At 39.4% G+C, this 12772-nt stretch overlaps 1 protein-coding gene across 1 annotated transcript; it reads right to left on the bottom strand.

The window, feature by feature from the left end:
- Positions 1-2612: 2612 nt before the first annotated feature.
- Positions 2613-9011, bottom strand: LOC140759929 (uncharacterized). Its single transcript, XM_073096644.1, has 6 exons — positions 8593-9011; positions 7924-8158; positions 7078-7415; positions 6090-6276; positions 3454-3590; positions 2613-2976 (listed from the first exon to the last, which is right to left on the bottom strand). Exons 1-6 carry the CDS (start codon positions 9009-9011, stop codon positions 2613-2615), a joined length of 1680 nt encoding a protein of 559 aa, XP_072952745.1.
- Between the last annotated feature and the right edge of the window lie 3761 nt (positions 9012-12772).

Below are 12772 nucleotides of genomic sequence, written 5' to 3'. Positions count from 1 at the left end.
ACATCAAACATAATCATTATACCGTTATTCCAGGATACAAGTAAACATAGGAATAACTATTCCTAGAATAAAATCATCATTTAGGAATAACAAATTAGGTTTTGTTATTCCTATTCCTCCCTAGTCTAAATGTGAACAACGACTAAAAGAAAATTTGAAAGATATTATTTTTTTGGTAGAAAAGAAAGTCATTTTTGTAATTTATTTTTTGTAACCAAATATTGAAAGTAGAAAAGTTGTTAGAAATAAGTACCCTCCTCCCTCACTTTCTAGAGATCGAACATTCCCTTAGTAAGCACTTGATGCTTGAAAAGTGATTCTAAAAATTTGGTGGACATTGTGGTAAAAGGTTTTGAGCGGTCTTAGATTATCGATCATATTATTGAGAATATTATTATTTTGGCATCGATATTTGAAAAAAAATATTTTGTTTACTTACATTTAATAAGAAGGTTAATTTGGTTAACTAATAGAGCTCAGATTTTACTAATCGTACCTTTTTGTTCTATGATTTGATACTCAATCTAATCACCATCATCTCTCAAATAGGTCAGAATATTCTAATTAGAGAGAGTTTTTTTTTTATGACTACCTAGCTTTCTATTTTAACTGAAAAGGTTAAAAAGAATTAGATGCCTCATATTACAATGAATTATAATCATATTCAAAGACCAGCGAAAAAGAGTAAAGTAGTGCTTGAAAATCTATACATGGAGGTAAAGGAGGACTTAGAAAATTATATAGCATTTACCTATAATCTATACTTTGAATTCTTAAATTTTCTCATATTTCCATTATATACTTCAAATTCCTAATTGCGTTTTAGGTTGAGATGTTGGTTCCCTAGAAGTATTATATTTTGAAAGTGTTAGACATTGTATTTTAGAGAAAGAATTTTTTTTTCATTCAGTGGGTAAAATTCTATCTTTGCCTCACAATTTATTTACAAAGTGGCTCTTGAAGTTTTTTTTTTCTTCTTTTTGAGAAATAATGATTGTAGCCTAGTTATGAAATTAAAGGAAAGAATTTAGAAAAATGGGAATTAGAAAGGGAGGAGAAAGAGGAAAATGAAAGGGGAGGGATAGAAATAAAATATAAAGAGGATAAATTCTCGAGGCTTACAAAGGGATGGAGAGGACGAAAGGACCAAAAGCCATCCCGAGTTGATGATAGGAGTGAATTCGATATTCGTGCTAATGTTATTGACAATCATCAAAGTAGAGAGGCAATGAAAGAAATGTGTTCCACCGATATGATCTCCTTGTCACAAAGGGCATACGAGAGAGGTCCCGAGAAACCATTTTTTATTAGATTAAATTTTGTATGAAGCTTGTCTAGCTTAATAACCACAAGATAATTTTGAGTTTTGATAGAAGATGAGATTGCCAAATCTTCGTATAGTTAGTAAATTTTATATTCGAAAAGTTCATAAGATAATAGCGAAATTTAACCGAGTATGTGCCATTGGCGTTGAACCTCCAAGTGATCATGTCATGAGACTCTTCTAGGATGACATCTTATGTTAAATTTATGATCTTTATGAGCTCTTGAGCGACAACCGAATCAGATTTTCTACTCTCCAAAAATAAGGGTGATAAGTCTTTGGAGGTCGCTTTTGTAAGTCCAACGGCAATGGTGGAATCTGGGTTCCTAGTTGCACGAAGGTTGAGGGGCAAAGAAAATAAAGTGATAAGTGTGATTGCCATCTATCAGTCCAAATATTAATTCAAGATTTATTGCCAATTTGGTATGAGTCCCTTTATTTGAAGCTATCTTTTGTTTTGAGGATTTGCCTCCAGAAGTGAGAGTGAGGGAAGTAAGCTGATTCTTTTAGCGAGGTGCGCATTCTATTATAGGAGTGAAGGATCAAGGTCTTCCAATAAGGAGAGGCGGAAGACTTAGAAGCTTCCACCATCATTTACCAAATAGAGCCATGTTTTGATTGTGGAGATTGATAACTTCTAACCTCTCTAGTTCTTTCGAATTATGAGGCAATGGAAACTTGAGGAGTTTTGTCAATTCTACCATAAGAAAGATCTATATAGTTTATCTTACAAATGATGTCATATGAGATCCAAAATATTAAAATGAAGTAAGAGAGGATAGCAGTAAGAACAGAGTTTAGAGTTTAGAAGCATAAACCTGCCATTGATGGAAGAGTCTTGGAAGTCTAGTTTTAGAGGTATCAATCCAATTTGTTGATGACCAATGTCTAGTCCACTTTAGTGAGGGGCCCAGGCCTTAGAAGAAGCCCTAGGTACTTGATTGGGAAGGGGTAACAGAAATCCTGTTTGAAGTTGGCAGTCTTAGATTCCTAATTACGAACAATGCTACACCTTGAGCCACAAATAAAAATCTTTAAAGAGAGGGTTTTTAAGCATGAGGATCCTAGTTCTCTAATGTTCAAGGAGATAATTATCATAGCTGAAACGATAGGGGGATTACCCTAGATTGGGTTGAAGGAGAGGAAAGAGGAGAAGAGAAGAGAGGAGAGAAGAAGAGTGGTGAGAAATATTTTGTATTTCACATTTGATCAAAGAGGAGTTGACCCCTATTTATACAAAGTCACCATATAATATTTAAATCTAATAACTCTAATATCCCCCTCAAACTCAAGGTGGATCATAAACCGAGAGTTTGCCAACTAAATGCGCAAAGCGCGGAAGGGGAAGAGACTTCGTGAAAAAATTAGCAATCTGCTCCTCAGTGCTAAGGTGGAGCGAAATGATGCCAGTTCGATATTGCTGCCGAGTGTAGTGCATATCGACTTCAATGTGCTTCGTCCTCTCATGAAAAATAGGATTTTCAGTGAGCTTTTTAGTACTATCATTGTCGACATGAAGATGAGTTGGGATAGGTAAGGAAACACCCATATCACTAAGGAGATGACGGAGCCAAACAATCTCTTTAGTTGCCGCACACATAACACAATACTCTGACTCAATACTGGAGAGAGACACTATATTCTGTTTCTTGCTATGCCAAGAAATCAGAGAATCTCATAGAAAAATGCAGCAGCTAGTAGTAGACTTTCGATCAGACTTGTCACCAGCATAATCTACATCGCAATAAGCTCACATAACCAAGATGGAAGTCGATGGCATGAAAAGAGAGCGAGTGATGATGCCATGAAGGTATTAAAGAATACGTATAAGAGCAGCATAATGAGTAGATCGAGGAGCTTGCATGAACTGAGTGACAAGACCAACTGCATGAGAGATATCAGGCCAAGTAATGGTCAGATAGACAAGTGTCCCAACCAGTTGACGATATCTAGTCGGATCTGGAAGAAGCTGACCATCATCGGGCTGAAGCTTCATATGGAGCTCAACTGGGGTAGCAGCGGGACGAGTGTTAGTGATAGTAGCACGACTAAGAATGTCTGTAATATACTTCTGCTGGGACAGCAAAAGACCATGGGATGACTAAGCAATTTCGATACCCAGAAAGTACCGAAGAGGATCAAGGTCCTTCATCTCAAATTGACTCTGAAGATGCTGCTGAAGGGAGCGGATCCCGGTTGAGTCATCTCCGGTGATAATCATATCATCGACATACAGAAAGAGGATGACCCGACCCTGCGCAGAAGACTGTAGAAACATAGATGACTTAGAGGAGCTATCCTGAAATCTGTAGGCTGTGAGAACTATAACAACCCAGAATTTTAAAACATAAATAAATAGAAATATATATAATTTAGATAATGAGGAATTTTACTTTATCTTTTATATTTTAGGATTTTTATTAAATTAAATTAAATTTTTAGATACATCTTTAAGATATTAGAATCCTTATTCTAATAGGACTCTTATTATATTTTTCAACTATAAAAGGGGGGCCTAGAAAAAAACCCTAGAGGGATTTTTTAGATAGAAGTTAGGGGGATTGCTACAGTACCAAAGAAGAAAAAAGAGAGAAGAGATTATTCTTGGGGGAGATTAGAGAGAAAAAAAAAGAATAGAAAATAGAGGGAAAAATATTTTATTATACCAAAGAGAAGAAAAGGAAAGAGAAGACAATCTTGGAGCGTTTTGGAATTCATGCAGATTACGATTAGGATGCGAAAATTAAATTATTTTGGATTAAGCGATCTTGGCAAGTTCCCACTTATATTTTCTTAAATTTTTATTATATAAAAATAGAATTGATGAATTGTAAATATCTCTTTATGTTATTATGATCGTATTTAATTTTATAAGATAAGAAACTTTATAATATGATGATGCCAATTATATGGGAAGTTAAGAAGTTTGTTATTTTAAGGATTTTCAATAAAGAATTAGAAATGTTAAGATTTTGTATTTTATAGAAAATTCATATTTATCGTTCTTGAAAAAAAAAGGGATTTTATTGTTTATTATTTTTCAGATTTCAAAGTATTTATTTTTATTGCAGAAAATAAGAAATAAATTAGGAATATTTATATTTAAATGAATTTTTAGATTTATGAAAATAATTAATATCTATTTCCACTGTATTTTCAATTTATATGGATTTCGAATTTCTGAAAATAAATAATACTATATTATTTCTAGAAAATAAGATATAAATTAGAATTACTTCAATTTAAAGGAATTTCGGATTTGTAAAAAAAATATTTATTATTATATTTTATTTTCATAAAATAATAGAGGAGATCTTTATGCTAATATATTTTATTTTCTATAAATAAAATATAATAGATCTTTATTTTTTTAGAATATGATCAAAAATAAAATATTATTTTTGAGACCTGAAATTTTGCAAGATTGAATATGAGATTATTATTTATTCGTGTTTTCTGACCTATTAAGAATGATTTATATTTTGTATATATTGGAGGAAATAGTAGTATTTGAATTTATGGATTATTCATGTTTATATTATATTTGAAGAATTGAGAATTTTGGTGATTGAGAAAATGTATACTTGAGATTTAGAATGAATCAGTATAGTTGAAAACTGATAAAAGTGAGATCTGAAACCCAATTTTATTTTCAAGAAGTTAAGTTCAGGGAAAAGATTCTTGGAATGTAACGTTGCGACGTGCTACCAAGTGACTCTAGCGGGATTAGGGAAAAGATTCCTGGATTTTTGTTTTGGTGACTCTAATTTTTCTCAACGCTAGTGGAAAAGTCAGTAGGGCACTGCAGAGTACCTACTGTGACCCTAGACGGATCGACTATCTAGAAAAGTCCCGGGCGCCATCCCGATGGTGACTAGGTAGTGCGATGTGGCCACGGGTCGGAGTACCCATTAATGAGACAATATGGCATTTTATCAGTTTTGGTGGGTTTCCATGATAGTACACTTTTGGCAGAGATCGACTGTTTTTATATTGATTTATTCAAATTAAGATATTATGAATGATTTATGATTCGATTCCCATGATAGTACATTTCAGTAGAGATTGATTTGTTTTATATTAATTTATTTAAATTGAGATATTATAAGTGATTTATGATTTGATTTCCATGATAGTACACTTTTGTGAAGATTCGTTTTATGCTGATTTATTCGGATTGTGTTAATAGGAATGATTTATGATTTGATTTCCATGAAAATACACTTTTAGCGGAGATTGATTCGTTTTATATTAATTTATTCAAAATGAGTTAATATGAATAATTTATGATTCTAATTTAGTATATATGAATTTTGAGATTCAAGAGACAAGAAAATTATTTATTTTTCAAGATGGCTTATATATTATTACTATGATTCTTTTTCTGCTGCTATATGTATCACATTGATTTTTGTCATTAGACATATTATTAGTAGAGTGGGTTACTTGCTGGGCGTTTAGCTCATGAGGACTTATTATTTTGCAGGAATTTAAGAAGCCGCTTAGTGAGGACTCTGAAGGCTGAGTACCATTTTCGCTGTGTCAATCTATTTTAGGATTGGATTACTATTGGGCTTTCGTGTTTTTTCCGGGTTTTATCCTAGAGATTCACGACCATCATGTTCCCGGATCAGGGCGTGATAAGAACACTACGAAAATGATCAAACTAGGCACGAGGGGCCTACTTGAGCCCATAGATAGCTCGCCACAATCGACAGATGTGACCTGGAAGAAGAGGGAAACTGGGTGGAGGGTCCATGTATACCTCCTCGTCAAGAAGGCCATGAAGAAACGCATTCTTCACATCCATTTGATGTAAAGGCCACTGGCGACTGGAAGCAACAGCTAGAAGAGTGCGGACAGAAGTCATCCGGGCAACTGGAGCAAAAGTCTCATCATAATCTATTCTATATTCTTGAGTAAAACCCCGAGCAACCAGACGAGCTTTGTACCTAGCAATGGATCCATCAGGTTGATATTTAGCTTTGAAGATTCATTTGCAGCTGACAGGCACAATGTCTGGTGGGCAAGGAACAACATCCTAAGTATGCATCTACTAAAGGGCCTGAAGCTCATCTGCCATGGCCTACTGCCACTCTGGAACCTGGACTGAGAGGTGGAGTGGATGGCTGCAAGAAAAGTGTGAAACTGGGGGGAGTATGTAGCAGAAGACATCAGAAAGCCATACTAGTCAGGAGGGTGATGCTCACGCTCTAGGTAACGACGAGCGGGCGTAGGAGCCGTTATAGTAGAGGATGGGACGATCGGAGAGATACTACCAAGAGTGGGGGGCTCATTTGTGGGAGGAGGACAAGACCTGCGAGTATAAAAGTAGGGCAAAGTCATCATGGGAGGGGGGGGGGGTACTCCTCCAGGGGGCTAGGAACTCAATGAGAGAGCGGTCCGGTGGAGCAGAAGAAACTGGTAGTAAAGGCGTGTCGATGGGTAGAGAAATTTGAGGCATGTGGGATATTGATGGTGGGGCTGAACTAGGCACCTCGGAGGGGATGGAGGATAGGCTAGGAGTAGGGAGATATAGAAAAGATAAATCTGATGGAGCTAAGGTATCAGTGGTAAAGAAAGGTATCTTTTCCAGAAAAGTGACATGGTGCGATATCCTAAGACGATGAGCAAAAGTGTCATAGCAACGATAGCCTTTATGCTCAGGACTATATCCTAGGAAGACACACTTAGCTGCCCTAGGGGATAACTTGTTATGTTCACCCGGAGGAAGAAGAACAAAACAGGTGCACCTAAAAACACGAAGATGACCATACGAGGGAGAAGTATCATAGAGACAATTATATGGAGTCAAACCATCAAGGATAGATGATGGAGTTCGATTGATGAGATAGAGAGCAATAAGAAGGGCCTCAGCCCAATAAGAACGAGGAACAGAAGCCTTAAAGAGAAGAGCTCGAGTGGTCTCAAGAAGATGATGATGTTTTCGTTCAGCAACTCCATTCTGAGCATGGGTATAGGGACACGACTGCTGAGGTAGAGTACCGACTGAAGCATGAATGGAACGAAACTCAGAGGAAAGATACTCACGAGCACCATTAGATCGGAAGATCTTAATGGACCGACCAAACTGAGTACGAACCATAGAAGAGAAATCACGATAAATTTGACACACTTTAGAGCGTTGACGCATAAGGTAAAACCCAAGTGAAACAAGAAAAATTATCAATGAAACACACATAGTAGATTAAACCAAGAATCGAAAGGAGTGGAGTGAGTCCCCAAATATCAGAGTGCACAAGGTGAAAAGGGGAATCAGAGATATTCGTACTAAGAGGAAACGGAAGGGCCCGGTGTTTTGCCAACCTGCAGCTAGTACAAGGGGACAAACAAGAAAAATGACCACTGCCTAAATATCCAAACTGGGACAAGGTCTTGAGACGCTGACTCGATATATGACCTAGACATCGATGCCATAAGTATGAAGGAGAGAGAGGAGTGACTAGACAAGCACTGGGACGAGGTGATGGAAGGTGAAGCTGATCCAAGTAATAAAGACCATGTATCCGACTACCGATCACAATCCTCTAGCCTGTAGACGGGTCCTGCACAACACAAGAAGTAGAAGAGAAGGATACAGTGTAACCAGAGTCAGAAAGCTGAGTAATAGAAATAAGACTCATGGTTAGGCCGGGGACAAGCCAAACATCAGATAAAGTAAGACGACTCGTAGGATCCGTGGTAGGAGTAATGTAACCAATATGAGAGATAGGGTAATAGGTCCCATTAGCTGTATGAACATGAGGAAGAGTGATAGGGTTAGAGGTGAGGCTAGTAAAGATGGAAGGGTCACCAGTCATATGATGTGAGGCGCTAGAATAAAAAATCCAGGGCTTAGTCATACCAGAGACAACAGATGCAGAAGTATAGGCACCAGTGAAGCTGAGAGCTCCATGAATGAGCTGTTGAATCGGCTGGAACTACGCACTACTGAATGTGAGATTGCTGGAGTGATTAGATGGACTAATATTTGGTGCAGCGGTAAAGGAAGCTAAGTGACGACTCTTGTCCTTGCTTGATCCCATTTGCCAGAATGGGGAACAAGCTCGGGATGAAGTCGATAGCAGCGAGTGGCAAGATGACCAGGACGACCACAATGAGTGCACATAGGACACGATGAGTGGTGATCTCGTCCAAGCACATGAGTGATGCGAGTAGCGGTCGAAATATCAGGCATGACTGATATAAGAGCAGGAGCAACACCAAGCACACTCTTTATGGCTACAGAAGGTGGTGTAAGACGCTACCTAAGCTCCTCAACCTGTAACTTAGCTATGACACTGTCCAGGCTTGGTAGAGTGGAGCGATGCAATAAATGATGAGTCAGATCCCCAAATTTTGGACGAAGAGCATTTAGAAAATCCATCAGATGATCCTCATCACAGTGGCGCTGAGCGGACATTGAGTCAGAGGGGTGGCTGAAAGTGGGCTCCATAGATGTAAGCTCACGCCATATGTCAATCATGCGAGCGTAAAAGTTCTGGATAGAGAGCTGACCCTGTCTGACCTCCTGAGCATCGCGACGGAGCTGAAAGCGGCGCATCAGACTCGACTGAATAAATCGACGACTAAGATGAGCCCAAATGGCCTGAGCAAAAGACAAGGTCTGAAGCTGAAGTCGAAGCGATCGATCAACTTGCAAGATGAGGTAGGTGCAAACCTCCATGTCACGTAGCTCCCACTTATCATACTCCGAAGACAGAACCTCCGACTGAACAGCCTTGGGTGTGTCAGACTAAGTAAAGGTCACAGTGGTGGTTTGAATGATAGTGCGAGGGGGAGCACATCCCGTAGAGATGCCGTTAATGTGCCCATGAAGACGTTGCCCGCGGAGGACTGTCTCAATAGAAGATGCCCATGTGATCCAATCCCGCTCAGTGACAAGTAGAAAACCGACTAATGATACACTCTCACGATCGACCGGAACATAAGATGCCATTGGAAGGAACGACAATTGATCAACCACCTTGAGAGTGTTGTAAGATTTTCCACTTAGCCCACTCAAGTCTTTCGTCAAACACCTGGTGAGCGGAAAGTTTTGAATAGAACAACAGAAGGAGAGCTGAGAATACAATGAATTTTCGTCGAATACTTGGTGGACAGTAGGTGAAAATATAATGCTGCAGGTGCAGAATCAAAGAACTGCAGAAAAAAAAGAGTGCTGTGGAGGTAGGGAACTTTCATCAAACACTTGGTGGGCGCTAGCCAAAACAGTGATGCCGAGCTATCAGAATTAAAGGAGATGAAAGGCAGCTTGATCAAGAACAACAGCTTAAAGGGTGGTTGCTGCACTGTTGCTTCTGAATTAAGAAGAGGAAGGAGACTGATGCCTATGCGGTTGCTGCTGCTGAAAACAGAGGCAGCTGCAACTACCGTTGCTGCTGCTACTACGGTGGCTGTGGCTGCTACAGTTGCTGCTGCACTTGCAAGAACTCGCGAGGAAGAGTGGATGTGCTGCTGCTGCTGAAAACAGGGGTAGCTACTGCTGCGGCTGCTGCTGCAGTGGCTGTGGTAATGGAGGCTGTGGTAGTGGCTGTTGTAATGTCAGTGAGCTCGAGGAGTGAGGCGGCAGCTCCCAAGCTCAACGATGGTGAAAAACGATCCAAGAGGGAGATGACTATTAGAGAGTGAGAGCTAGAGATCAGGATGCTCTGATACCATGAAACGATAGTGGGACTACCCTAGATTGGGTTGAAGGAGAGGAAAGAGGAGAAGAGAAGAGAGAGGAGAGAAGAAGAGTGGTGAGAAATATTTTGTATTTCACATTTGATCGAAGAGAGGTTGACCCCTATTTATACAAAGTCACCATATAATATTTAAATCTAATAACTCTAATAATAACAAAACCAAAAAAGAGAACCAAAAACTCTAGATCTCCTCTTTCAAAGAGGAGTGATCCTTAAACTCTTCCACTAGGTTGAGGTTAGTCTCAGTGATTTTGATTCCTACGCTCGTAGCGAGGCGCTTTAGGTGGGCTAGGGATGGAGACACATGAATGTTGGTAGAAGAGGAGACCCCACTACTTTCAAATAAGCTTGCCTTAAGAGATCGAAGTGGACCACGGAGGAGATTGAGATTGGGCTCTCTGAGAATAGACAACTAGTGCTTTGCCACAAGCCGAATGATCAAAATCTGGCTTAAGGCCAGACATGTTTGAGGAGGACAGGCTTGAGGTCACACCAAGAAATAATATAGTCTAAAGTGTATGGGGCGTAGAAGGATTATGCCTTAGGATGGAAAGGCTTGTAGAAGTTAATGTAGGAGCATTTAAATCAGTTCAAAGAAGATATGGTTAACCTACTTAGAACCCTAGTACAAGTTGGCTTGTAACGGTGGCTGTGGTTGGGAATTTGGAGCAGTAGCAATAGCAATGTCATCATGGACTGCTAGCATTAAATGCCAGTAGCCAAAGGGATTTTGGCCTACGTAGCCATTAGTTAGTATAAAGACATGGCTTATCATAGCTTGGTCAATTTTTAGAATGGAGGCATGAGAGATCTTGCAAATCCTATTATCGTTTTAGTTTTCATACCTTAGCTCCTTGAGAACCGGTTCAATTTGTCTGCATTGGATGTTGACTTCCTAGACCAGTTAAGAGTAGTGGTGAGATTGGATCCTCAATGGTGGTTGCAGCATCATGCTCATGAAAAGGAGCAATGTGTATGAGAGTAGTTGCACCAGATGACTTGGAGAGGGAGAGGATTGTACTTGCCTAGAGGAGAAGGTAATGTTGGCTACGATTGTTGCTGGATCCAGTCCTGATAGGCTTGGATGCAAGCCTCACGGTCCACATTCTTCACTGCATAATCTCTTACAACCCTATACCGTTTGGACTAATTAACTTTGGAATTCGTCACAGCGAAGTTGGGCATGGGAATGACACCCTTGACCCAACTGGTAACTTGGATGTCAATCAACACTTGAAACTACTTGCAATGGTCTAGACCTGCTAAGGAATTTTCACAGTATCCTTGTAAGAGATGATAGCCTTGAACTAGGTTATCTTTGTCATAGAGCAATACAACCATCTCAATGCCAGAAGGTATCACTAGTTTATTTGTGAGGATCATTGCAGAGCTAATGAGCCTAGCAAATGTGCAGTAGACTGTAGGAGGGGAGAAGAGATAGACCACATGTCCCTCCACCCTATCGGTCTCCTCAAGTGCCATGGCAAGCTGGGCTTTGAAGGAGACGCTTCTATGACCAAGAAAACCACACCAAAAATGACAAGTAGTGTTGCCACAGGAGGATGCTCAGTAGAAAGGGAGAGAAGGAGAGTACACGAGGGAGGAGTAGACATGGAGACAAAACGGAGGTGAGAATGTGCAATGGTTCTCCATGCTTAGTGCACTTATCAATAGAAAAGGATGACATAGAAAAGGATGGCCATATCTAAGTGACAAGAGGCATTAAATGGGAATGCTTGTGTGTAAGCACCTCTTTGAAGAAAGAGGAGGAAGTGGAGGGGGAATCATGGTAGCCGGACGAGGAGAGGCTTTGGGAATTGGCAAAAGCATAGGATTATATCCGCGTTGTTGATTTCGCAGCTATGAGAGGGATGTGAAGGGATCCCCATGGATGACGATTAGGTCTTTCCACGACCTTTCATCTTCTCTGAGAAACTACTCTCTAGCCATCATTACTATTATTGTTTGGCAGGATTGGTCCTCTAGGAGCTTGCTTGGCATGCAATTTCTCACGAACAGGACCCAAGAGAGGTATCCTACCACATGAGCCTTGCCTTGGAGCGAGGCTTCTCTTTCAAGGCAGATTGCTCCTCCCAAGATTGCCACCAAGCCGCCTCAAGACTCTTAGCAGAGGTTGCCTATTTTTCTAACAAAACGGGGAAGTTATAAGTCGCTCTTGCAAAGTTATCATTGTTCTTATTGTGTTTTATGTTAGATTATATCATTATAGAGAGCTTGGAACATGCAAGAAAAAGGAGAAGCAACGATAATTGTAGAATTTTTAAGAGGGTCAATTGCTTGACGAACTTAAAGTTCTCAAAAACATTGGAAGATGGAGGAGTCTCACCAAAGGAAGTTGCAAATTACAGTTAACACACTTAGTAGTCAATAATATTATTCTATCATCAGCTCAATCTTATATTATATTGACATCTTCAAAAAAATCCATGTCAATTCTGTAAATGCTCATGCCACCTTGACACTTGTTGATTTGATTTGGCTGAGATTAAAGCCATGAAGAAGTGCCCAAAGAAACTGTTGAATTGAAAAGTGAATGAAACAAAGCATTGTAGTCTTCATAGACGCGTAGTTGGGTAATATTCTCGGTGGGACATCCGAATCGTTCAGAAACTCCATATTTCATATTGTGCACCATGACAAAAAAAAATGCGAAGAAAAAATACTAGGAAAATGCACTAAAAGGTCAACAGGAAGCAGTTACCTAAAAGGGAAAGGTTGA

This window comes from Typha angustifolia, chromosome 1 (genome assembly GCF_048772165.1).
Source record: "Typha angustifolia cultivar Huaian chromosome 1, ASM4877216v1, whole genome shotgun sequence".
Lineage (NCBI taxonomy): Eukaryota > Viridiplantae > Streptophyta > Magnoliopsida > Poales > Typhaceae > Typha > Typha angustifolia.
Note: the sequence above shows the minus strand (reverse complement) of the source record. Positions and strands in the feature narration are given on the sequence as shown.

Bases quoted from the DNA above. Each gene is read 5' to 3' on its own strand.
- LOC140759929 (XM_073096644.1), bottom strand. From the start codon at position 9,011: ATGGAGGTTTGCACCTACCTCATCTTGCAAGTTGATCGATCGCTTCGA. The intron at 3,591-6,089 runs GTATACATGGAC...ATGTTTCTACAG, and splicing joins ATGGCCTTCTTGACGAGGAG to TCTTCTGCGCAGGGTCGGGT. The intron at 2,977-3,453 runs GTACTTTCTGGG...TTCTTGGCATAG, and splicing joins AAGGACCTTGATCCTCTTCG to CAAGAAACAGAATATAGTGT.